This window comes from Microtus pennsylvanicus, chromosome 17 (assembly GCF_037038515.1).
Source record: "Microtus pennsylvanicus isolate mMicPen1 chromosome 17, mMicPen1.hap1, whole genome shotgun sequence".
Lineage (NCBI taxonomy): Eukaryota > Metazoa > Chordata > Mammalia > Rodentia > Cricetidae > Microtus > Microtus pennsylvanicus.
Window position 1 is genome coordinate 29,041,716 of NC_134595.1, and position 24,185 is coordinate 29,065,900.

The 24,185-nt window shown below is 48.6% G+C and overlaps 1 protein-coding gene and 1 pseudogene across 2 annotated transcripts in view; one reads left to right on the forward strand and one right to left on the reverse strand.

Moving 5' to 3' along the window:
- The window catches only part of Traf3ip1 (TRAF3 interacting protein 1), a 43,914-nt gene extending 31,374 nt beyond the window's left edge, over nucleotides 1–12,540 (reverse strand). For both annotated transcript variants that reach the window (XM_075951612.1, XM_075951611.1), the window contains exons 1-6: nucleotides 12,326–12,540; nucleotides 8,774–8,842; nucleotides 6,930–7,091; nucleotides 5,593–5,730; nucleotides 5,083–5,499; nucleotides 1,345–1,413 (exon numbers count right to left, since the gene is read on the reverse strand). In XM_075951612.1, coding sequence (XP_075807727.1) covers nucleotides 1,345–1,413; nucleotides 5,083–5,499; nucleotides 5,593–5,730; nucleotides 6,930–7,091; nucleotides 8,774–8,842; nucleotides 12,326–12,448 — 978 coding nt within the window. In that variant the 5' untranslated portion in view covers nucleotides 12,449–12,540. The remainder of the gene's footprint in view (nucleotides 1–1,344; nucleotides 1,414–5,082; nucleotides 5,500–5,592; nucleotides 5,731–6,929; nucleotides 7,092–8,773; nucleotides 8,843–12,325) is intronic.
- A 9,788-nt stretch (nucleotides 12,541–22,328) lies between these two features.
- On the forward strand, nucleotides 22,329–23,386 carry LOC142836779 (dual specificity protein phosphatase 22 pseudogene; annotated as a pseudogene).
- The last annotated feature ends 799 nt before the right edge of the window (nucleotides 23,387–24,185 follow it).

Sequence of the window (24,185 nt, forward strand, 5' to 3'; positions counted from 1 at the left end):
CTGAAGTTGCTTTTGTCAGGGGATTTTCATCGCAGCATCAGAAAAGTAACTAAAACATCACGCAAGCAGAAAGGCCTGAGTTTGGAACTTCAGAATCCACACAAAAGGTGGATGCATGGCACATGTGTCTATAATCCATCTCTTCTTACAGAGAGATGAAAGGTGAAGACAGGAGAACCCCAGGAAACATGGCCCACTTAGCCTGGGGCATAAACCAGAAAAACAGCAAAGATCTGTCTCAAAAGAGGTGGAAGAGAGGACTGACACCAAGAGTGTCCTCCAGTCTCCACACACACATCATGGCAGACAAATGGCTACACTCACACACACACACATGCACACGCATGCACACACACCATACACATTTTGCATACATGTATACACATGCATGCATGCATGCACACATGCCTCACACACATGCATACATGCACGCATACACATGCTTCACATACACACACACACATGTGCACACACACACACATACATATTGGCTTTTATTGTCAACTTTCCACATACTAGAGAAACTAGAGAAAAGGAAGCCTCAGTTTAAGAATCACTTCCATCTGAGTGAGGTAACCCAGTCACAGAAAGACAATTATCATATGTACTCACTCATAGGTGGTTTTTAAACATAAAGCAAAGAAAACCAGCCTACAAACCACAATCCCAGAGAACTTAGACAACAATGAGGACACTAAGAGAGACATACATAGATCTAATCTACATGGGAAATAGAAAAAGACAAGATCTGAGTAAACTGGGAGCATGGGGACCTTGGGGGAGGGCTGGAGCGGGGAGGAGGAAGGGGAGAGGTACAGAGGGGAGCAAAGAAAAATGTAGAGCTCAATAAATAAATAAATATAATTGCTTCCATCAAGAGCCAGGTGTAACGGTGCAAATCTCTACTCCCAGCACTCAGGAAGCAAAGACAGGCTGCTCTCTGAGTTTGAGGTCAGCTAAGTCTACAGAACAAGTTCCAGGACAGCCAGCACTACATAGAGAAACCCTGTCTCAAAAAAGCGAAGAAAGAAAGAAGCACCATCAGGTCTGGGAGTGTGTCTGTGGGGTACCTTCTGGACTGCTGACTGACATGTGCAGTGCCATCCCCAGCAGGTGGGCCCAGACTATAGAGAAGCCGACTGAGTCTGGGAGCAAGGCAGTGTGCCGTGTTCCTTTGCTCTCTGCTGCAGTCCTGCCTCCAGGCTTCCTCTGATGACAGGCTGTGATGTGGAAGTATACACCACACGAACCTTTACCTCCCCCGGGTAGGTTTGGGTCAGTGTTTTAGCGTGGCAACAGAAAAGCAAACATGAACAGACAGAAAGTCCGGTTTGTAAACGTTACCTCCATCTCTGCTTTGGCATCTTTGAAGGATCCATCCGACTTTTTAGGCATCTCCCCTGAGCTTGCTGACTATAAAAAGAAGAACTGTTAAAATCTGTAATATTAACAATAAAAAGCAAAGTGCCAAAATACAGCACATGGCACAGAGGAACACACAAGACATAGGAGCACATTGCCGCTCCAGGTCTAAGAACCATGTTATTCTACCGAGAAGTTCCAGAGTCTTCCAAGAAAACTGCGGAGATCCAGAGACACCCTCAGGTAGGTAGGGCCTCTCAGGAAATCACACAGGATACCCGGGATCCAGAAGTGAGGGGTGGCGTGACTGTAAACCCACTCCTGTCTTCTGGGTGTCTCCTGATAATGGAGTAGCTGCAGAATGGAAGGACTCCTCACAGCTACAGTGAAAATGCTGTCGGGAACCAAGTGAGTACTGTAAATTCCATCTTACTCCTTAAACTAGCTCTCTGAGAACAGAATCATTAGTAATTGCTGAATTCAGGTCAGCCTCAACCTTCACAGCCATAGCTTCTAGCCTCAGAGAGGCAGAGATGGTGACCAGGCCCCAGCAAAGACTGAGCCAGCAATTAGGCTCTAATGCCACCCTGAAGCCCCGCTGACTGCGCCCACCCTGGAGCCCCGCTGACTGCACCCACCCTGGAGCCCCGCTGACTGCACACCTTTGCACCTTTCTTCACAGAAGTCCACCAGGCAGCCTGAGAACATCTCCTCCTTCTAGACAGTAAAAGAGCCTGGGAACTGGCCAGAGTAGGAATGGCTGCAGCAAAACCCCAGAGGGTCCTTTGTAAGGGGTGTCACATCTGCATAGCACTTCTGGCCACAGGAAACTTCACTGTTGGCTTCCCAGACCCCCAAAGCACAATAAAGACACCCCCAGATCAATAGCAGAAGAGCCAGGCGAACAGAAACACCAGATCTCAGCAAACTAAACTTCACTTGACTGTGGTTTTCCATCCTTTGAAACGAAACCATCACTTGCGTTTGGCTCTTACACAAACCCTCCTCTATGGAACAGCAGCAGCTTCAGTGAGCAGGACGTGTGGATGCTTCATCTGGAGTCAGGCCAAGGAAGGCTGTTTGTGTGAGGGACTGCCTCGCATAGTTGGGAAACAGCAGAATACACCTGTGACTCTCAAAACTCAGCTCAGTGAAAAGTACTTCCTTAGGCCACTAACAAGAGGTAATGAGAGGAAACAGCTCATTTCCCAAAGTCATCAAGGAACCCAGGTTACCATGACACGGGTACATTATGACACTGGGTACGTTACTCTGGGATGTGTGTGGGAAGTTAAAATGTGACTTAAATAGCAAACACCCAAGTAAGTGCCCAGCAGAACACTAAACACAATTACCGACAAAGTGACACAGCCTCACCACACCAGATCTAGAAAAGGGAACACGCTGACACCCAGACAGACAGCCACAGGACACCGGCACGGCTGGTCCACTCCTCTCCCAGACAGTCACCTTGCTGCAGCACAGAGCAAGATGACAGCCACAGGTTGGTTTTGGGCCAGCCTACATCTTGGCTGCCCTCTGGTCAGCAGCTGCAAGCAGATGGACTCTCAGCCTCTCTAGGATGCTTCAAGCACACTGGGCTCTAGCCACCTGTGAGAGGGTTCTCTGGACATGCAATGAAGGATGACCTAGATTTAACTGAACTGGGAAGACCCGCAGACCATGGGCAGCATCACTCACGGGTTGGGGTCCCAAAATAATTATGAGAGAAGGCAAACTGCTCTGGGACTCCATTCTCCAGGGCCTGCTGTCGAGTCCTCTCTGTCGGGATGGACTACACCCTGGAGCCACAACAGGAAACCCAACCTTCTTAGACTGTTTCTTGTGAGCTATTTGTCACAGCGCGGAGAGAACTGACTAGGCACCTGCATTCACAAAGCCATGAGAAACAGGACAGTTTCCTGGCCAACCTCGATTTTACCTGAAAATGTCATTAAAGAGGAAGTACAGGAAAATGGAGTCTTAAGACAATTATAATGCGTAAAGAAACTTTGAAAGTAGCTTGAATCCTTGATAAGCTCAGTCATGTCCACACTCCAGGGGAGACCACGCCTGGATTTGTGGCGAATGACACAATTTGCAAACAGCAGCAGACAAGGGACCTTGGGATCATCTAGCGAGATAAAGCAAGGCCAACAGCACACCAGCTCACTGTCAGGGAGGGGCTTTCTCCATAGGCCCAGCAGGGAACTGTCAAATGCTATACTCTGAGGACAGGAGACATTTGGCAGCAGTGTTTCCTGGCTCCCTCTCTGAATTCCCAGACACTCCAAAAGCTGCTATGAACTCATCAGCACCATCCAAAGATTCAAGATCGGAAGAGCCTTCTATCCCCTGCCTGATGCCTGACTCCTTCCTTCACCTAAGGTCTACTATACACCTACTACGTGTCAGCACTCAACTAGACCAGGAATTCAATGGTGAGCGGAAGTACCGCCCAGAGTATGTGCTCAAGGGTACTTTCAATGTTTGAAAACTTCCTGAATAATGCTGAGTTAAATGGTTGAACTACTATTAATAAGTAACAAAAACATTTAAAGTTTTTTTAAAAACTAGGCCAGTAAGACAGTTCAGTGTGTAAAAGCATTTTCCATGCAAACCCAGCACCTTAAGTTAGATCTCCAGAACCCAGCATAAAGGTTAGGAGGACCAGCCGGGCGGTGGTGGCACACGCCTTTAATCCCAGCACTCGGGAGGCAGAAGCAGGTGGATCTCTGAGAGTTCGAGGCCAGCCTGGTCTACAAGAGCTAGTTACAGGACAGGAACCAAAGCTACAGAGAAACCCTGTCTCGGGAAAAAAAAAAAAAAAAGGTTAGGAGAGAACCAACTCCGCAAAGCTGTCCCCTGGGCTCTACACTGTGGCATGGACACACCCACCTTTACAACCACTTCATGCACCATACTAAGCAATTAATAAAGCATAAATAAATTTTAAAAAAAAATTTAAGACACCTGACACAAAACTGGTATCTCTTTGAATTACTACAAGGAACCAAAGACAGCTACAACTCAGTGCCAAATTTCCTAGGATGACAGGCTCAGCAGCAGCAAGATGGCTCAGCAGTCCCTGCTAACGCTTGCAGAGACGCAGAGTTCGATTCTCAGCACCCACACATCAGGCGGCTCACAACCACCTGTGCCTCCAGCAAATGTTACGTGCATTCGCACAAATCTTTAAAATTAAATTTAAAAACGAAGTCTTTAAAAAAGCAAAAGGAGGGGCTGGAGAGATGGCTCAGCGGTTAAGAACATTGCTGCTCTTCCAAAGGTCCTGAGTTCAATTCCCAGCAACCACATGGTGGCTCACAACCATCTATAATGAGATCTGGTGCCCTCTTCTGGCCTGCAGACATACAGACAGAATACTGTATACATAATAAATAAATATATATATGTTAAAAAAAAAAGCAAAAGGAGGGCAGATGCTGTGTTAGGGAGCACACCACTCTCTCCCTGAGTGGGCCTCGGGGCTTGGATTACGAGAGCTGGCTCCTCCTGCAGAGAACTTGGGTTCATTTCCCAGCATCCACATGCAGCTCAGAACCTCCAGTAACTCCGGCACCAGGGGATGTGATGCCCCCTTCAGGCCCCAGGGCTCCTACATATACATGGTGCCCATGCACTCATTCAAGCACATACATAATCATAAAAATAATAACACATCTAAAAGGAAAAAGGAAGTCGCAATCATGGCCATGCCTTTCTCTCTGGCTTGTCTGGATCTCTGCTTTTCTCCCTGTCATGGTCCCGGGAATGCTCCCCGTTCTTCGTTTTCCGCCGTTCCCGGTCTTTCCCCTTGTCGCGGTCTCGGTCCTTCAGCCTCTCTTTTTCTTTCCCGCCCTCACTCCTCCTGTCTCTCTCCTTGTCCCTTTCGGCTTCTCTGTCCCGGTCTTTGTTGCTTCTGTCCCTGTCCTGCTTGGCCCGCGTTCTGGCTTTCTCCCGTTCTCCTTCTCTGTTTCTGTCCTTGTCAGAGTCTCTGTGTCGGTCTCTGTCAGGCTCCTTGGCCTTCTCCTTGTCCCTCTCCTTCTCCCGTGGTTTGTTTTCGTCCTTCAGTTCCTCCTTCTGCTTATGCTCTGCGCTTGTGCTTCTCTCCTTCACCTCAGAGTTCCTTTTGTCCTGAAGAAAAGCGTATGGACACATACGTCATTTTCACATTTTACTTCAACTATGAAGACCTGCTGTTTCGAAGATGCGCCGCCTACCACTCACCTCTTTATGAGTTCTGGACTCTTCTTCCTTCACGCCCTTGTTGTCAGACTCGGGTGCTTTGGAGGTCCGTACGGCCCGTCCTCTCGAGTCTCCCTTCTCCCCAGCTAAGACTCTCTTCACCGCCTCATCGCTGGAGAGCTTGTTGGCCATGTCAGGGAAGGGGACATGATGTCAGCACGGACAACCAATGAAAATGGAGCACTCAAGGACAGCTCATCAGACAGATAAAGGACATTTGGAGGATAAAACATAAAACGGTAGTGACAAAGCCCCCCATTTGACAGCCACTACTAAGGACACCCAAGCTAATAATCCTGCCGCCCCTCTACCCGGACTGTCAGTGTGGACATGTGTGTGGCTCCAGTAACCCACACAGCACCACAAATGTCTTCAAACAGAATCCCAGGATCTAATCCCCACACATCTATTAGTACAGTTATTACAAAACAAAAAATTTAAATTCTAAGAACGACGAGGGAAAAGCAGAGCCTGTGAGTCACTGGGGATGCAGAGAGTGCCATCCTCCAGAAGACAATGAGGGGCTCCTCACAGTCAGACACAGAATAATCAGCATGACCTGGCCACCACCCTCCTGGTTTACAGAAAAAAAAAAGTTGGTCTAAAGAGACAGCTTCAATCTGTGCCCAGGGAGACACTGTTTGTGACAGGCAGCAAGTGGGAGCGACACAGATGTCCCTTGACAGACGAGTGGACAAACAATGTAGTCTATCCACAGAGCAGAGTATTGCTGACTAAGTGGGAAGAAAACTGACCCCGATATACAGTGGGTAAACTCTGAGGACGCCATGCTACTGAAAGGACAAATACTACCACATCCATGAGGGACATGGACAGTCACACTCGTGGTGGCACAGGGGACAGCTGTTACTGAGGTAGGAGGAACAGGAGAGTACATTCTTACCTGATGGGCACAGAACGTTAGTTTCGCAAACGAAGCGTGGTGACAGTGACACCACACATCACTAATGTATTCAAACTAGAGCACTAATGTATTCACACACTCAATGCATGACGACCAGGACGGTTGCCACTTGGATTTGACACAACAGAAAGCTACCTCAAGTGTCATCAAACACAGATTCTGGCTTCTGCAGCCCTCCCAGTCGTCCAGGGTACTGGAGAGCTCTCTGTAGGCGGACTTTTCTGTGCTGCCAACCAATTCCCAAATAACCAGAGAGAGCAGCACAGGACCTGCTCACTCACACAGCTGCTCTACCTGCTCTACAAGCATGGACGAGGAAAGCTTTCCCACCAGCTCGACCAGTCTAGGACACGCTGCCTACCAGGAAGGCTCCCAGAGGCAGGCTTCCACCTACCTTGTTGAGGCAGCACTTGCCAATCAACTGAAGCAACTCATTGGTTCTCTCAGGTTCATGCCCGGCCACGATTCGAGCTGGTTTTGCTGCCAAGGGTTCTCCTGAGACCATCATGACCACATCTATGGCCTTCTGTAGGAAGCTAATTTTTGCATCTTTATCCTGAAAGATTTCCATGTAAGAGACACATATTAAAATAAATACTTTAGGGCTAGAGAAATGACTCAGTAATTGAAAGAGTATAGAGTTGTTACAGAAGACCCAAGTTTCAGTTCCAAGCACCCACATCAGGTGGCTCATAACCACCTGTAACTCTAACTCCAAATGATCTGACATCTTATTCTGGACTCCACAGGCATTGCGCTCACACATTAACCACACAAACACACACACACACACACGTGCACATACACACACATGCACACACACACACACACACACACAAGTTTTTGGGGTTTTTTTTTTCCCTTAAAAAGGAAGCCATGAACTTGGGAGGGAGGGAATGTAGGGAACACCCAGGGGAGCAGGAGGGAGGCAGCGGTAAACAGATATGAACAAAATACTCTGTAAAAATATATGAAATTTTCAGTCGGGCGGTGGTGGCGCACGCCTGTAATCCCAGCACTTGGGAGGCAGAGGCAGGCGGATCTCTGTGAGTTCGAGGCCAGCCTGGTCTACAAAGGGAGTTCCAGGACAGGCTCCAAAGCTACAGAGAAACCCTGTCTTGAAAAACCAAAAAAAAAAATATATATGAAATTTTCAAAAGATATTTTAAAGTAAAACTTCGATTTTGAAATAAATACTTTGAGGCATCTGTACTACCCTCGGTATATTCAATAGGCACAGAATGCCTCCTCTTTACATGAAAAACTATTTTTAGATGGATGACAAATTTAGGATTTCTGATTTTTTATAATCTTTTGTGAACTTTCATTGTTTACAACAAAATCTACTCATTCAAGCTTTCGGTGCCATTAATGGGCTAGCATTAACCTAGAAAACACTCCATCTGTTTTGGGTCTTTTGTTTGTTTTAGAGATATGGCCTGTGTGGCCCAGGCTAGCTTCGAACTCATGTCTCATCTCAGCCACCCAAGTGCTAGGAAAACAGATGTACCCCACCATGTCTGGCGACTGAGTCTGCTTTGCTTTACTTTCATGTTTTGGAATAGGGTCTTGCTGTAGCCTTGCCTTGTGGGTACTCACTATGTAGTCATGCTGGCCTTGAACTTGCAGCGGTCCTCCTGACTCAGTACTGAGTGCTGGGATTATAGCTATGCATCAGCAAAGCTGGCTGTAATTGTTTTCTTCCTGTGCGTGCATAGATGTGTATGTGCACAGACACGTGGGTATAAATGTGGGGGCTGTTGCACAAGCGCAAGTGTGTGCATGCATACGGAGGCCAGAGATCAACCTCGGATGTCATTTATTCTTCAGGACATATCTACTTGGTGTGTTGAGACAGGGTCTCAGGGTCCTAAAGCTCACTTATTTTCCTAGGCTACTTGGTCACCAAGCACCTCTTCAGCCTGGGATTCCAATATATACTGTCATACCCAGCTTTTCACACGGGTTCTGGGGGATATAAATGCGGTCTGCATGCTTGCATGGCCAGCCCTTAACCAACTGAGTTCTCTCTTCAGCCCCAAATTCTGCTTTTCAGAAGATCAATTTAGCATAGCATACTGTTATCACGAATGAGAAAATGAAACAAGAGAAGTATACATAACTCAAAATCAGCCTTGTATTCTACCCATCAAACTGTATAGTGGTGTGCAGCTTGGAAAACATGCTCTACTCCTGAAGGCAAGGGTGTGGAGAAAAGGAACTCACAGTAGAACCTACCTTGACGTTGTCTGACTTCATCTCAGCATCTGTGTAGAGGCCCTTCATGAAGCCAGTTATCCTGATCACCTGCAGAAGGCAGAAGGAAGCATCATATGCACCTCACTGGACAGCCCCTGCACTGACTCACCCACTGAACCCTACTCCCAGGAGAGGTAAAAACCCAGTCACACCTACAGCTCTAACTGCCTCATCCCCTTCCTCAACAAAGGTTTGACACCTACTAAATTCGGGGCCCAGGCTTCAGAGAACAGTCAGTTATAGAGACAGCAAAGACTATCAACACTGAGCTGGTACTGGGAAGGGAGACCAAGAGGTACCAGGGACAGATTCCCACTGAGGCCAGAGACTGACAAGGAAGAGCTTGAATGTACACACTAAACAAAAGAAAACAACCACCAAGTCCAGGCTGACAGGTTCCATCAGAGGGACCAAAGTTAAGTGGGATGGCAGGAGCCTGAGGCCACGGTCACAGCAGTCCTGACTCCAGTCTCTTTGCAGCAACTTGAGACCACAAACCAAAGCACTCCAGGAGACACAAAGAGCTTTTATATAGTAGAGGACCTGACCACACAAACCTTCGCCAGGGCACTTAGAACACACTGGTGGAATGAACTCCAGAAAGCAGCTACTTAGCCTGGGTATCTAAAACCAGTTCCAAACAGTCTGTCATTTCTTACCACCATGGAGCGTTCCTCCATCCAATCACATGTGTTCTCTCCCTATCGTGCCCCTCCCCACAAGTAACCTATAACCTAGTTACTTCTAGCAAAGCACTATAATTTTCTGTTCCTCTGTGCCCCTACATCTGGCTAGAGTCCTGGGTTCTCGGAGGGGTAAGTTACTAGACAGTCAGTAAGACAGGCAGCAACAGCATTTAAAACAAAAGTAAAAAAAATAAAAAGCCATCAGGAATGTGAATGTGGTGATCAGTAAGGACTCGTACGACCAGGCAAATGGTACACAGTAACCATGTTACCAGGAGGCAGGCTTAAAAACATCGGCAGCAAGACAGCCCCATGTGAATGCCACCTCCTCCTCTGGGATGGGGCTACAGCTACTTTGGCTGCATCGTACTAGTTATTAATTAATCTGGAAGAGGCCATCTCAGAACAAACTACAGGAGAGTCACTACTCTGCCGGGCTGGGCTTGTGCCAGGTCATTTTGAGAAGATAGCAGGCACATGGACCACCAGAGCATCCTGCTCTAAGGTTTAGAGATAACAGCTGGCATGGGGACCACCAGGGCATCCTGATCTAAGGTTTAGAGACAATAGCTGGCATGAAGACCACCAGGGCATCCTGATCTAAGGTTTAGAGACGATAGCTGGCATGGGGACCATCACGGCATCCTGATCTAAGGTTTAGCGAAGGTAGCTGGCATGGAGACCACCAGGGCATCCTGATCTAAGGTTTAGCAAAAGTAGCTGGCATGGAGACCACCCTCAGGACAATGGCAGTTTAAACTGTGAGCAGTAACTGTGACAAGAGACATCCATTAAGAGGCTTACTTAATGAAGAAACAGCCAGCTAGCCGCAGCTAACCCATGAAGGTGACTTGAATGTGATATTCAGGGAGAGAAAAGAACCTACCAGGAGGCTTTCTACCTGGGATCTGAAAATATTTCCAAGTAGGGCAACTCTGACAAGGAGGCAACAGCAAGTATACTTATCTTTATACCAGAACATACTGGCTTCACTACTGGATCCAGAAAAGTCTAGAAGAAAGGCACCTCACACCTCATCTGTCTACCTGCACATCTCTTCTGCTTCTCCCTCCCTCTCTCCCACCAGCCCCACTCCATTCCTGAGTGACTTCAGGATGAGGTGCACTCAGAAAGCCATGGGCTGACAGCGCAGAAAAAAAGCACAGGTTTGGCAGTCTCTCCACTGTGATGGGCCGGCGCCAGACTGCCTCCTTCGTGTTGGAGGGCAGCAACTGCCTGCTTCCCAGGGCTCCCACAGCCAGTCCCTTTGACCAGCCAGCGGGGTTCCTCAGGATGTGAGTAGATTCTAGAGTATTCCTGGGCACACCTAAGACTGCTAACAGATAGGGCCCTGCTCCTCCACAGCACCCATTACAAGCTATGGTAGGAGGGCCAAATGAGTCAAGCAAAGGGTGGACAAAGATGCTCAACCAGCTGAGAGGAAGAGGGACAACACCAGGGGAGACCTTGAGCTCTGGAGACTGACTAGTAAGTCCCAACAACACCCCAAGTTCCAGAGTACCCTGTGGACCATGCCAATTGTGCTCAATCCCTGCAGCGATGCTCTGGAGCTACCAGGAGCCCTGACAGACTCCACACAATTGTCTGTTGTACAATGCTAGGTACCTCATCCAGGGTAGCTCCCAGGAGATTCGCTAACAAATGGGAGACATGCTCTAACGAGACACAATGGTAAGTGGAAAGAAAAAATATGAGTGTTTTTGGGGGGAGCCCAGAAGCCTCCTTGTAAGGGGTGGCAAAGTAAGGCAGGTCCCAAGACCTTGTAGGCCTGAGTCTCCAAAATGGAAGGCACTACGGCCCTAGCCAAGTTCTCACTTGGGCCCCAGACAAGGACCTCCACCCTACCTTATACTCAACTATAAGCAGAACCCAATTCCAGGCCTCCAAGATACACTCCAGCTCCTAACAGCACCCTGACCCTGAGCCCCAGACCTGTTCCAGGGCTCAGCCCCACATACTGATGTCGGCCCTGGCCTCCATCCCCACCCCAGTCTCAGCTTCTGGCCCCAGCAACCCGTAACTTACAGCTTGACTCTGGACTCCAGACCCTAACCCTGACCCTTAGATCTCCACACAGACCACTTGACCCAGCCTCTAGCCTGGACCCTCACCTTGGTCCGGGCCCACAACGTGGCCTGTAACCAGCCAAGCCTGGCCCTCCAAACCTACAACCAACCCTAGACCCTGGATTCAGCACCCTCCCCATCAGCCTGGCCCCAGACCCAGGCCTCAGACCCGCGCCTGGCATTGACCCTCCAACCCAACCCAAACCTACAACCAATCCTGACCCTCACACTGACGAGCATCCTCTATGCTACCCAGACTCCAACTGAAGCCCAACCCTGACTCTCACCCTGACCCTGACCTGGACCTGCATCTCCACCCTCACCCCACTCTCACTCCACCAGCACCTGGGGCCTACCCTCACTTACCTCAGTCTAGATCTGCACCCCGAGACTGATCTTCACTTCCACCTGAGCCCTGATTGTCACCCTACCCCGACCCTCACTCTACCTGAACTCGACCCTTATTCTGACCCTCACCTCAACCCGCATCCTATTCAGACCCGCATCCCACCCCGACCCTCACCCCACCCGGACCTTCACCCGGACACTCACTTCGTCCCGCACCCAACTCTAACCTTCACCCCGACCCTCACCCAGTCCCACACCCTACCCCAAAGCCTCAACCCGTCCCACACTTACCCTGACCCTTAACCGGTCCGGCACCCTACCCCCGCCCTCGTCCAGTCCCGCGCTCTATCCCTTCCCTCACCCCACCTCGACCTGAGCCTGACTTGACCCGCACCCAAGCCCGCGCCCACCTCAGTGATAATGTCGTGCAGGTAGCGGAACGGCGGCTTGTTCAGCAGCTTCTCGGTGAGCGGCGGTCTCCGGATCACCTTGCCCAGAGCCTCCTGCGTCCGCCGCACCACTGCCGCGTTCATGGCGCTGGCGCCCGCGACCGCCCGCACCCCTCCTCGCGCGCCGCGCCTTCGCCCGGTGCCCCGAGATGCCCGCCGTCCCGGCGCGCCGGTCTCCCATCCCACAGTGCACCGCAGCTAGCCACCGCGCTTGCGCGCGCCACTCACGCCCGGTCTCTAGGGCCGCGCGGCCCTGGCAACGGACGCGCGCCGGCCCGGCCCAACCCCTCCGGCCTCTCTAGCTAAGCAGGAGGACAAGCGCTCGGCCTCGGTGGCGGCTTGAACCAGAGCTGCCCCACCCGCCCCACGCACCTCAGGGAGCTGCACATCGCTGCCCAGAGACCCGGCTATTCTGTGTGAAAAAGGAGTGAACGTTTCTAAAGAAAGCGTAGGAAGAGACATGTTTAAAGTAACACCCACCAGGAAAATAACACTTCTCATTAACCTGGAGAATGGATTTGGCTCCCTTCATCCCTTCATTCCGGTTCCCTACCCAGCACCCTCTGCCTTGGGTAATCTTGAAAATGCTGCCAAAGGAAGGCATGTGGGGAAACTGTGTCCTTCCACATTTTCTGTGCACTTAGTTCACCAGAGCTGGTCCAAAGCTGTGAAGTGGCTAGGTCCTTAAAGGAGGACGCTGCAGCCTTCCGCCTCTGCCCTCCCGCCCCCGCCCCCAGGCGATATAGGAGAGAAGCCTGTGGTTCTCACGGGTGGTGATCCTCCCAGATGCCTCATGAGAATCAGATGCCGCTGTGTCTGAGATCTGGAGTTCCTCCTCCTCCCAGATTGAAGGAACCCCAGCTAGGACGTTGTCCCTAATCTGCCTACCATGGCTACATCAGGGCGGCTAGAAACTCTTTAAGAGAACTCTCAATCCTGAACCCCAGATTGAGTTGGTCTCCAGGTGGACAGAATTCAGAAAGCAGAGGTCCTCTCTCTAAACACTGTCCCTGAGAACAGACCCACATACACATAGGGGTAAATTACAGATACCGCCGACCTTTGGAGTTTACTGAGGACCTGGGTCCTAGGCCGTACAAAGGGAAGGTGATGTCTGATCCTCTCTCAGCCTGTAGAGTGCAGGAGAGTAAATGGAGCCAAGAGGCCCTGTGGAGGTCCAGAGTTCAAGGTTTGACTGCTCTTTGGAAGCGCTAGCCACCAAGGAGTCTCCAACCCACTTAAGTTCAAAGTCTCTGAGAGGATCCAAGACAGGGAAGTATTGTCAACCAACCCCTCTGAGAACTGACTGAGGGGAGGCAACCATGTGGTAGCCTTTGAAGAGTATAGTTCCATCTTCCAGAGCTGCTAGTCCATCCCACCCCTCCGTACTGGTGAGAGATTGGACAACATTCTGGTCACAGAGAAAGCAGGCCCAAGAAGATGGAACCACCGATTCCCAACTTCAAGAAAGATCTCTAGATCCAGAGCCTCCCCAGGGAAAGAACGCAGAGGCCAACCTGGAGCCTCGAGAGGTCAATAGAGCAGGGCCACTAGCCTAAATCACCCCCCATCCCCAAGATATGCCAGAGAACAGTGAAGAGTCATTCATGAAAAAGGTAACTACTTAAGTATGGAAAAAGAACAGCAAAGAAAAGGTTTCTAACACAAAAGACTGGCAGGGGAGGCTTTCAAAGTGAGCAGTTTCTGAGGCAATGAATGAGATAACCGTGGCTGTGAGTCACCCCAGGAAAGAGAAGCCACAAAAGCAAAGTGGCTACCTTCCCCAGCTGGGAGGCAAACATTCCCTGAGACAAAGACCTGAGGATGCCAAGAGCCGAGGATGTGGGTCAGGTTTGGGGAAGTGCCTAGATTTGGGTACCAGGGTAAAGAGCAGGAATCATGCTGAGGACAGACAAGCCTTGCCGATAGATACAAGACAAGATGTCGACTCCATCTAAATCACAGATAAAACAGTCTTTACCATAAAGTTATGGCAGATGGTCTTTCCATTCTTTTACTTGCAATTCAAAACTGAATAGCCTGCAGTTTGTTCTCTAAGCCTGCAAGCCCTGGTTGCGGCACCCAAAGCATGTTCATGGAGCAGAGCACATGGCAGCAGCAGGCACCTCCCACGGGAGGTAAGCCTCTCCTGTCATTGCTCTCTCCACTCCTTCAGTCAGGAGTACAAAGCAAGGAACCCACTACTAACATCCAGCCCCGGATGCTGGCACCTCCATTGCTGAGCCTCCTGTCAGTCTGGTGGAAGCTGGACAGAGGCACAGTGAGGGAGGGAACCGGGGAGAGGCATTGTCTGGAGGTTTTCAGGACTTTGACAGGGTTGGGGTCTGGGTCCCATCACGCCCAAAGGCCTCTGAGCTAATAATCATCCCAGTTTCCCGACATCTTTAAGCTCTGCTGACCACAGCTTCTCTTCAGGGAGCGGGAAAGCTCTCCTTTGTGGGCACACAGAGTTAGGGTCAAAAGCCCCACTAGGAAAGCGAATCTGGGGGTATCACAAGCCCTGCCCACTTCTGACGAGGAGCCAGGTAGGAGCAAGCTCCCAGCCTCCCTAGGGAAACTGATGTGTAGGGATGGAGGCAGCTCAGCGGTAAATCCTAGCATGTGTGAGGCTCCAGGTTCCACGGCCAGCACTGCAGAACAAGAGGACTAGGAAGGCTTTGCAGGTGAGTCAGGAAGCCCCTACTTACGCTCCGGCCATCCACCTCCCTCTCAAAGCAAGGTAGAGTTTGTATATTTGCTTTAGTCTTTGTCATTTATGCGTTTATATTTCTTTTTTTTCTTTTTTTAAAATATTTATTTATTATGTATATAATATTCTGTGTACATGTATGTCTGCAGGTCAGAAGAGGGCACCAGACCTCATTACAGATGGTTGTGAACCACCATGTGGTTGCTGGGAATTGAACTCAGGACCTTTGGAAGAGCAGGCAATGCTCTTAACCGCTGAGCCATCTCTCCAGCCCATGCGTTTATATTTCTTTCCTTTACTAGGGTATAATTCACAAACATAAGTCATATAACTTTGTAGCATACAATATGATATTTTGATATTTGTATATATGGTAAAACGTTTAAATTTAGGTTATTATTGTGCCATTGCCTCCCATGTGTTTCATTTTATAATGAGACTATTTAAAATCTATTCTCTCAGCAGGAATTGGGTAAGCAATGTGTTGTTATGATCCATAGCCACTATACTATGAACATGAAGTGTCGTTTCACCCTGTGCAGCTGAAAGTCAGCCAACTCATACAGCCGCTACCAGTACCCCTTCACTCTCTCTCATTCTCTGAGTTCAACTTTAAATTCTACATGTGAGTGAGAGCATGTGGCATTTGTCCTCTGTGCCTGGCTTATTTTACTTAACATAATGCCCTCTAGGCTTATACTCATTGCTGGTTTCCTGGTTTTATGGCAGAATATTCCTCTGTGTATATTATATCTGGCTTATCCATTCATCTATCAATAGCTACTTAGGTTGATTAATATCCTAGTTAGCTTTAATTGTAAAGTTGATACAACCTACAATAATTACAAAGGGAACCTCAATTGAGGAACTCCCTAGATCAGATTGGCCTGTGGGTCTATGTGGAATTCTCTTGATGATTGATTGATGCAGTATAGACCAACCCAGTGTAGGCAAAACTGTCCTAGGCTGTATAAGAAAGCTGGCTGAGCCAGATGTGGTTTCTCACACCTTTGATCCCAGTACTTGGGAGGGAGGCAGAAGCAGGAGGATTCCTGTGAGTTCAAGGCTCCCTGGTTATATGGCGAGCTCCAGGACATCCAGGACTACATAGAGAGACATACATATATATAAAACCGGGGAAAGAAAGAAAAGGTTGATCATGGCCTGCCTGCCAGCAATATCTTTTGTAATTCCTGCCACATTTCCTTGGCTCTGACTTCCCTGATTAGAGGGAATACTTTACTGGATAGCAGCCAGGCCTGCCTTCAGGCTCCTGCCTCAACTTCCCTTGATGTTGGACTGTGATCCAGAATCATGAGCCAAGTAAAACCTTCCTATCCCAAAGCTGCACTGGATTTGTGTATTTGTCACAGCAACAGAAGCGAACCTCGGATGATTATGCATTGTTTTCACTTATTATTGATTTATGCCTCTGTGTGTATTTGGGACTTGTGTATACAGGAGCCTACAGAGGCTGAGAGAGGCCATCAGTCTCCCTGGAGCTGGAATCCAGGTGGTTGTGGGCCACTTAATATGGGTCCTGGGAACCAAACTTGGGTTCTCTAAAGTGCAGTAAGTACTCTTAATTCCTGAGCCATCTCTGAAGCCCATGGATTTTCCAGTTTAGTTTAGTTTAGTTTTTGTTTTTGTTAGACAGGCTCTCATGTTCCTCCGGCTGTCCTCAAAATCACTATGGAGCTGAGAATGACCTGAAACTCCTGATCTTCTGCCCCCACCTCCCAAGCACTGGATTACCAGTGTGCGCCTCCACTCCTGGTGTTTATGTGTACCGGGGATCTGGATTTGTGCATACGAGGTCAGCAATCAAGCTGAATGCCCAGCCCTGATTCCATATCTTGAACAATGCTGCAATATACTTGGGGATGCAGGTAGTTCTATAAGACACGGATTTCCCTTGCTTTAAATGTACACCCAAAATGGGACAGCTAGGTCAGACGGGGTGGTTCTCTTTCCAGATTTTCAAGGGCACACTGCTTTCTACAATGGCCTTGCTACTTCACATTCCCACCAACAGCTTCTTCTTTGCTCGGCTCCTCCTCACCAGCACTCCCTAGGGGTGTCTGGCTCTGTAGAAGAGTTTGTTCGTCATCCCCCTTTTCAAAAGATTTATTTATTTTTACTTTGTGTATTTGAATGTTTGCATGTATGTCTATGCACCATGTGTGTGCAGTGCCCACGGAGGTCAGAGAGAGCTTGGGGTCCCCTGGAACTGGATTTACAGACAGTTGTGATCCACCATGTGGAGGCCAGGAATTAAAATTGGGTCCCCTGGAAGAGTAACCAGTGCTGTTTAACCTCTGACCCCTCTTTCCAGCCTCTCGTCGTTCCTTTTTAATGGCATAATCCCCAGTTGCTTTCTGTCACAACCAAACCTTTGTCTTATGGGCTGAATTGCATCCTTCTAAAGTCCCATGCTCAAGTCCCCAGTACCTTGGAAGATGACTCAGTTTGGAAACAGGAACTTTAATGAGTTGATTTATAACTAAATGGTCACTAGAGTGAACCTGAATTCAAATCCAATCTGACTGGTGTGCTCTTAAGAAGAGGTTAAGACACAGACAGACAGACAGACAGACAGACAGACAGACAGACAGACACACTCACAGAGTGATGATCACGTAAGGTCACAAGAATAAGGCAAACATATACAAACCAAGGAGAAACTCCTCGGAACAAAACCAACCCCATCAACATTTTAACTTTAGATGTCTAGCTTACAAAACTGAGCCCCCAAACACATGGTGCAGGCTGTCCCAACCTCTTTAGGCTAGCGCGCCCAAATAGGTTCTGTGTGGCCCATGGTCTTTGGTCTACAGCTAGCCCGTGGGGCTCACTGGCTATTGACAATGGAAGAGCAGCATGTTCAGCGAAGCCAAGCCTACCTGCCCCAGGACGCAGAGTGAGACTTTGCCAGGAACCTGGCCCAGCCCTTAAGGAACTCAGATCTTAGGACAGGACACACTGTCCATGCATTTGGGAACTCAGCAAATATTGTGGCATGCATCACACATGAATGAATACGGCATAATAAATGTTCGCTGTTTATTTGGCCCTTGCTGTGTGCCCGGGCCCATGCACACTTGGCCTCTGAGACCTGCCCAAACCTGCCAGTGGAGGGATCACTCTTTCCATTTTCCGGATCATGTTCCGAGGCCACAATGGCTGTCTCTGTTCACATGTTCATTGTGGAAGTCAGAGGAGGAGATGGATGGCAAACAAACAGCTCATGGGCTGATCAGCAGAAGTAAACAAACTCTATGTGCAGCCTGGGAGACATAGGTCTGTTGGCATAGCAACCCAGACTGTGATCCTACCTCCACTGGACTCTTGGGTCATGAGTCAGCCTTGGCCAGCAAGAGCCCAGACTTTCTGTATTCCTGATCTTCATATGGATGCATCCTTGCCCATCTTTTGAGCATCAAAAGTAGATCATGTTTGAACTGGAGAGATGGCTCGGGGTTAAGATAATTGGTTGTATTTCCAGAGGACCTCAGTTTAGTTCCCAGCACCTATGTTAGGTAGCTCATAATAGTCTGTAATTCCAAATCTGGGGGATTAAACACCTCTGACCTCCACAAGTACCTGAACTCATGTGTACACACACACCTGAAGACACACACATCCACTGTAGTTAAAAATAATAAAAATAAGGGCTGGAGAGATGGCTTAGAGGTTAAGAGCACTGGTTGCTCTTCCAGAGGTCTTGAGTTCAATTCCCAGAAACCACATGGTGGCTCACAGCCATCTATAATGAGATCTGGAGCCCTCTTCTAGCGTGCAGGCATGCATGGAGGCAGAATGTTGCATACATAATAAATAAATATCTTTTAAAAAATAATAATAGACCAGGCGGTAGTGGTGCACACCTTTAATCCCAGCACTTGAGAGACAGAGACAGGTGGATTTCTGTGAATTCAAGGTCAGCCTGGTCTACAGAGTGAGTTCCAGGAAAGTCTCCAAAGCTACAGAGAAACCTTGTCTCAAAAAAACAAATAATAATAATAATAAATATTGTTTAAAAGTAGACCATACTTGAACTCTCCAGCCTGTTATCTTATATCATTTTCATCAAAGTATTTGTTTTATTGAAATAATGTAAGACAGTACTCATGACCCTTGCTTTTTGTCTTCCCCAGTGTCCCCTAAAAAGTAAATTGCGTAGATGCAGAGGCCCAATTGCCTTGTTAGGTCCTCAGTCCCTTCTACCTTCAACACTTCAGACACACAGGCACTTTGGCTTCCTTCATTGCTGCCATAAAACATCTGTCAAAAGCAACATAAGCAAGAGTTTATACTGGCTCACTTTTGCAGGGTCCAGTCCCTTGTGGCAAGGATGGCGTGGAGCCAGAGGCAACTGGTCGCACTGTGTCCACAGTCAGGATGCAGGGAGAAATGCATGCTGCACCTTCGCTGCCATCTTCCTTTCTGTTCAGCCCAGGACCTTAGGCCGTGGGAGGATGCTGCCCACATTTGGGACACCTAATCTAGAAACTCCCCAATGGACGTGCTCACAATTTTGTCTCCTAAGTAGATTTAGAGCTTGTCCTAGCTAGCTTTCTACTGCTGTGATAAAGGCCATGACCAAAAGCAACTTGGGGAGGAAGTCCATCATTGAAGAAAGTCATGGCAGGAGCCCAAGGCGAGAACCTGAGGAAGGACCTGAAGCAAAGCCATGGAGGAGCACTGCTTACCGCCTGCTCCCTGTGGCTGGCTCAGTTACCTTTCTTTCTTCTGTATACTACCTGCCCAGGGGTGGCACTTTCATATCAATGGTTAAGCAAGATCTTGCCCCCCACAGACTTGCCTACAGGCCAGCCTGATGGAGATGTTTTCTCAGCTAAGGTTTCCTCTTCCTAGATGACTCTAGCTTGTGTCAAGTTGACAATAACAAACAATACAACCCCACAGAGCTAACCAAGGCAGTGATAGCATTAACCCTCACAGGCTCCTTGTTGAATAGTGACTAGATTATGATTAGAGACGTTCTTCCAAAGGGTTCTTAATAATCTGACTATAATTTAAAAGTCTACTATGGTTTTAATAAAAAGGGAGTGTTAACAATGGTCCTTATATAATGTGGCAGTAATGATGTACATGCATGCATGCGTGCATGTGTGTATGTGTGTGTGTGCATGCGTGTGTGCATGTGTGTATGTGTGTGACTATGAAAAACTCCAGTAGTTCCGGTTTCTCGGAGATTATTTCCAGATGTTGTGATTTGTAGGATAGTTGTTTTAATTTTTTATACTTCATTATTATCTACATCTATTCCTCAATAAATAGTAACTATCAATTTTTTAAAGTTTGAAACCTTTAGCATTGGGAAAAAATTGGGACGCCTTTGTGGGAAACACATCCATACACCCTCTGATTTCTCATTTTTGGGTGACTGTCTTCTCTATCGATCACATCTGGAACTGAAGTTTACCCCGAACTAGAGAGAGAGCCTGGAATTAGGGAGACAGCTGTGCAGTGACAGACAAATCTAGTCTTCCAAGTCCCTAGTCGCCTTAGCAGCTCATGAAGGATTTGTACTTAAGAAGCTCGGGAGAACCCTGCAATCTCACCCTGTGTGGAAACCTGAAAGAACCCCTCCCCGAGGCAGGATCAGGGCCCAGCAGCTCGACCTGAGTCTTTCCTGTGAGAAGCCCTGGGCTGGGCGGTGGTGGCACATGACTAATTGCAGCACTCGGGAGGCAGAGGCAGGTGGATGGGTCTCTGTGAGTTCGAGGCCAGCCTGGTGTACAGAGTGAGTTCTGGGACAGCCAGGATTGTTTCACAGGGAAACCCTGTCTCAAGAGAAGAGAGACAGAAAGAGACAGAGAGAGAGAGAGAGAGAGAGAGAGAGAGAGAGAGAGAGAGAGAGAGGCCCTGGGCCTGGGGATCTGAAGGAGTAGCTTAGACACATGCAGAGCACGTGCCTTGGTTTCTTTCCCATTGCTGTGATAAACTATGCTGACGGAAGCAACACGAGGAAGAAAGGGTTTATTTGGCTCATGGTTCCAGGTTCCAGTCTCCCATGGCAGGGCTGTCACAGGGACAGGAGCATGAGAGAACTGGTTACAACTCGTTCACAATCAAGTGCAAAGAGCAATGATTAGTAGACACAGGCGCCTGCGCAACTCATTTCTCCACCCTCATTCACTTCAGCGCCCCCTCTTGTGCCCCCCCCACACACACACACAGTGGGCTGGGTCTTCCTATGTCAATTAACAGAATCAAGATAATTCCTCCACAGACAGGCCCAAGGACAATCTAATTTAGACAATCCCAAACTGACACTCTCTTCCGGGTAATTCTAGATAGTGTCAGATAACAGCACTTTGCTGGAGGGAGGAACAAAGGCATGTATCCTATTTCTCAAATAATGGGTAAAAGGAAAAAATCTCCTTGTGCTTAAGTCCTAAACAAACACCGTAAAAGTCTAGCTGACTGGTCTCTAGTCAAAGCACTTTTTGCCCTTTCAGAAAAAAAAAGTGCGGACAGGGCCCACAGGTCAGGCAGGGCACAGACGCTTGGAGAAGTCTGCCGGAGAGAGAAGCCTTGGCAGGCAAGAATCAGAAGACGCACCTCAGGCTAATGCCAAGACTTGGGGAGCCTCTGACACAATGGGGAGCCCTTGGCCTTCCTATCTTCCCATGTCCTCCACAGACTTATCTGAACCTCCGCTACCAGGCCCACAGGGAGTTCTCTTGCCTGGATAGCCCTACCTGCCATTCCCACACGCCTGTGATTCGGCCCTGCTGACCTCGTGGCCCCACATAGACAGCCTTGAGCAGACACTTCGTTGCTGTGTTGGCTCTCTCAGGGTCTACACTGCCTCTTCTGGCCAGAATGTAGCTCCCAGGAGGCAACTGAGACCCTGGATGTCTACTCAGGACACCCTAGACATAATCGGCTGGATGGATGGAGGGAGTGAGGGAGGAAGTCCTGAACAGAGGCCTGGCAGATCCTATGGCATGTTACCAGATACCCCCTCAGATCACAGCCCTTGCTTCCACGGCTGTCAGTAGTGTTGGCCTGTATTCTCCTCTCTGGGGAGTCCTGACCAAAGCTGTTTTTCTCAGTCCCACAGCCCCAGGGAGCCTATATTTAAAAAAAAAAAAATTGGTGGAATGAAAGCTTAGTTTCCAGAAGTTTCTCCTCAGGAAGCAGACTCTAAAATGAGGCTTGAGAGCTAAATCACCACCAAGGGTTCAGAAAGGGACAACTGACTGTTAAGATTTAAGGCCCATGGGGAGTGGGATGAGCCAGATCCTGCCTGGCCTGTTCATTGGCAACTTCAAAGATGCAAGAGATGCAGACCAATTGAGCAGGAACAAGGTGACACACATTCTTTCTGTGCACAACAGTGCCAGGCCCATGATGGAGGGAGTTAAATACCTGTGCATACCAGCAGCAGACTCACCATCTCAAAACCTGACAAGACATTTTAAAGAAAGTATCAAGTTCATTCATGAGTGCCGACTCCAGGGTGAGGGCTGTCTTGTGCACTGCTTGGCTGGAGTCTCCAGGAGTGTGGACACTGGTGATCGCGTACATCATGACAGTCACTCACTGACTTTGGTTGGGAAGATGCCTTGCACACTGTTCGAGCTGGGAGGTCCTGTGCCAACCCTAACCTGGGCTTCCAAAGGCAGCTGCAGGAGTTTGAGAAATATGAAGTGAACCAGTATCGCCAGTGGCTGAAAGAAGAATATGGAGAGAACCCTTTGCGAGATGCGGAAGAAGCCGAAAGTATTCTGGCCGCCCCGGGAATTCTGAAGTACTGGGCCTTTCTCAGAAGACTGTAATGTACCTGAAGTTTCTGAAATATTGCAAAGTTCAGGCTGGTGCTGCCAAAAAGAAAAGTGACATAGAGTTTATTTTCAAGTGTCCAGTAGTAATTTGTAAACTCGTTTGTATTTTCATTTTAAATTGAAAGCATGTATAATCATGTTGGAATACATTAAGAACTATGGAGACTCTGTAGCAAGAGAAAATATTTGCCTTAACTCCACTACTGTGGTTGTTCCTTTGCCCCACGGATACTCGCCCAACAGCCTCAAGAGCTCTATCACACTGCTTCCTTCTGTTTCATGAAGTAACTGCTTCTCATGAACGCTGCCCAGGGAGGAAAGCTGGCACCTGGGAGGTGTAGTGCAAACTCTGCCCTCCTGTTAAGTTCTCCAGCTCAAGACATGTCCCAGTGTGTTATGTCATCCATGGCTGTTGTCTCCATGGTAGAATTAATTACCAAAAGCTGCTCACGTTCATCAATAAAGGGCACGGCAACCAGAAAAAAAAAAAAAGACTTAAGGCCCAAGAAGGGTAGCCTTCCTTGCGGCGAGGTTAGGCGGTTTGCCAGCAGGGGGCACCATCTCCACTATTTGAAAGGACTTTGCTCTCCCATGCTCTGTTGAGGTGACCAACAGAGGCTGCACCTTCAGGACAGCACAGAGTCTTTCTGCCGCAAAACAGAACTGGCAAAGAATCAAATCCAAAATTAATTCCTAGGTAGTGGATTTCCACACATTCTCAACTGAGAAGCCATGGGGCCCTTTGACTGGGTAGAGAATATCTAGGCAAATGTCCCTGATTCTTCCAAAGAGCCAGGCCTTTTCAGGTGGCCCACTCTTAGGCAAGACCGGAAATCTTCCTTTTCCTCAAAGACAGCAAGGTGATTGTGACTATTCCAGAGCCCAGCCCCTTCTCCTACTCCAGCAGAAGATTAGAGTCAAGTCACAGCAGAATCTCTCCGTGACCTTCCAGGTCCGCCCAGAGAACAGATATGGTATGTCAGGGGTTGCTGGTACTCCGGGACCAGACAAACAACACACAGGACTGCATCTAGGACCCAGGGATCTGGAGCAGAATGGATCACACAGCTGCATATGAAAGTGGACCAAAGCAGGAAGGAGCCTTCCCATTTGGATTCCAGACCTGAAAAGAGGGATAACTCTTGACTGTGAAGACTGAGCATTCTCAAATGGCCACCAGTCATGAAAAAGATGGAACTCCGCGGTTTCCTTCCTAGTTTACATCAATGCTGGATACTGTGGGGAGCGTTTCCTGAATCTTCGCCAGTGTTGTTTCCAATCTGCAATGATA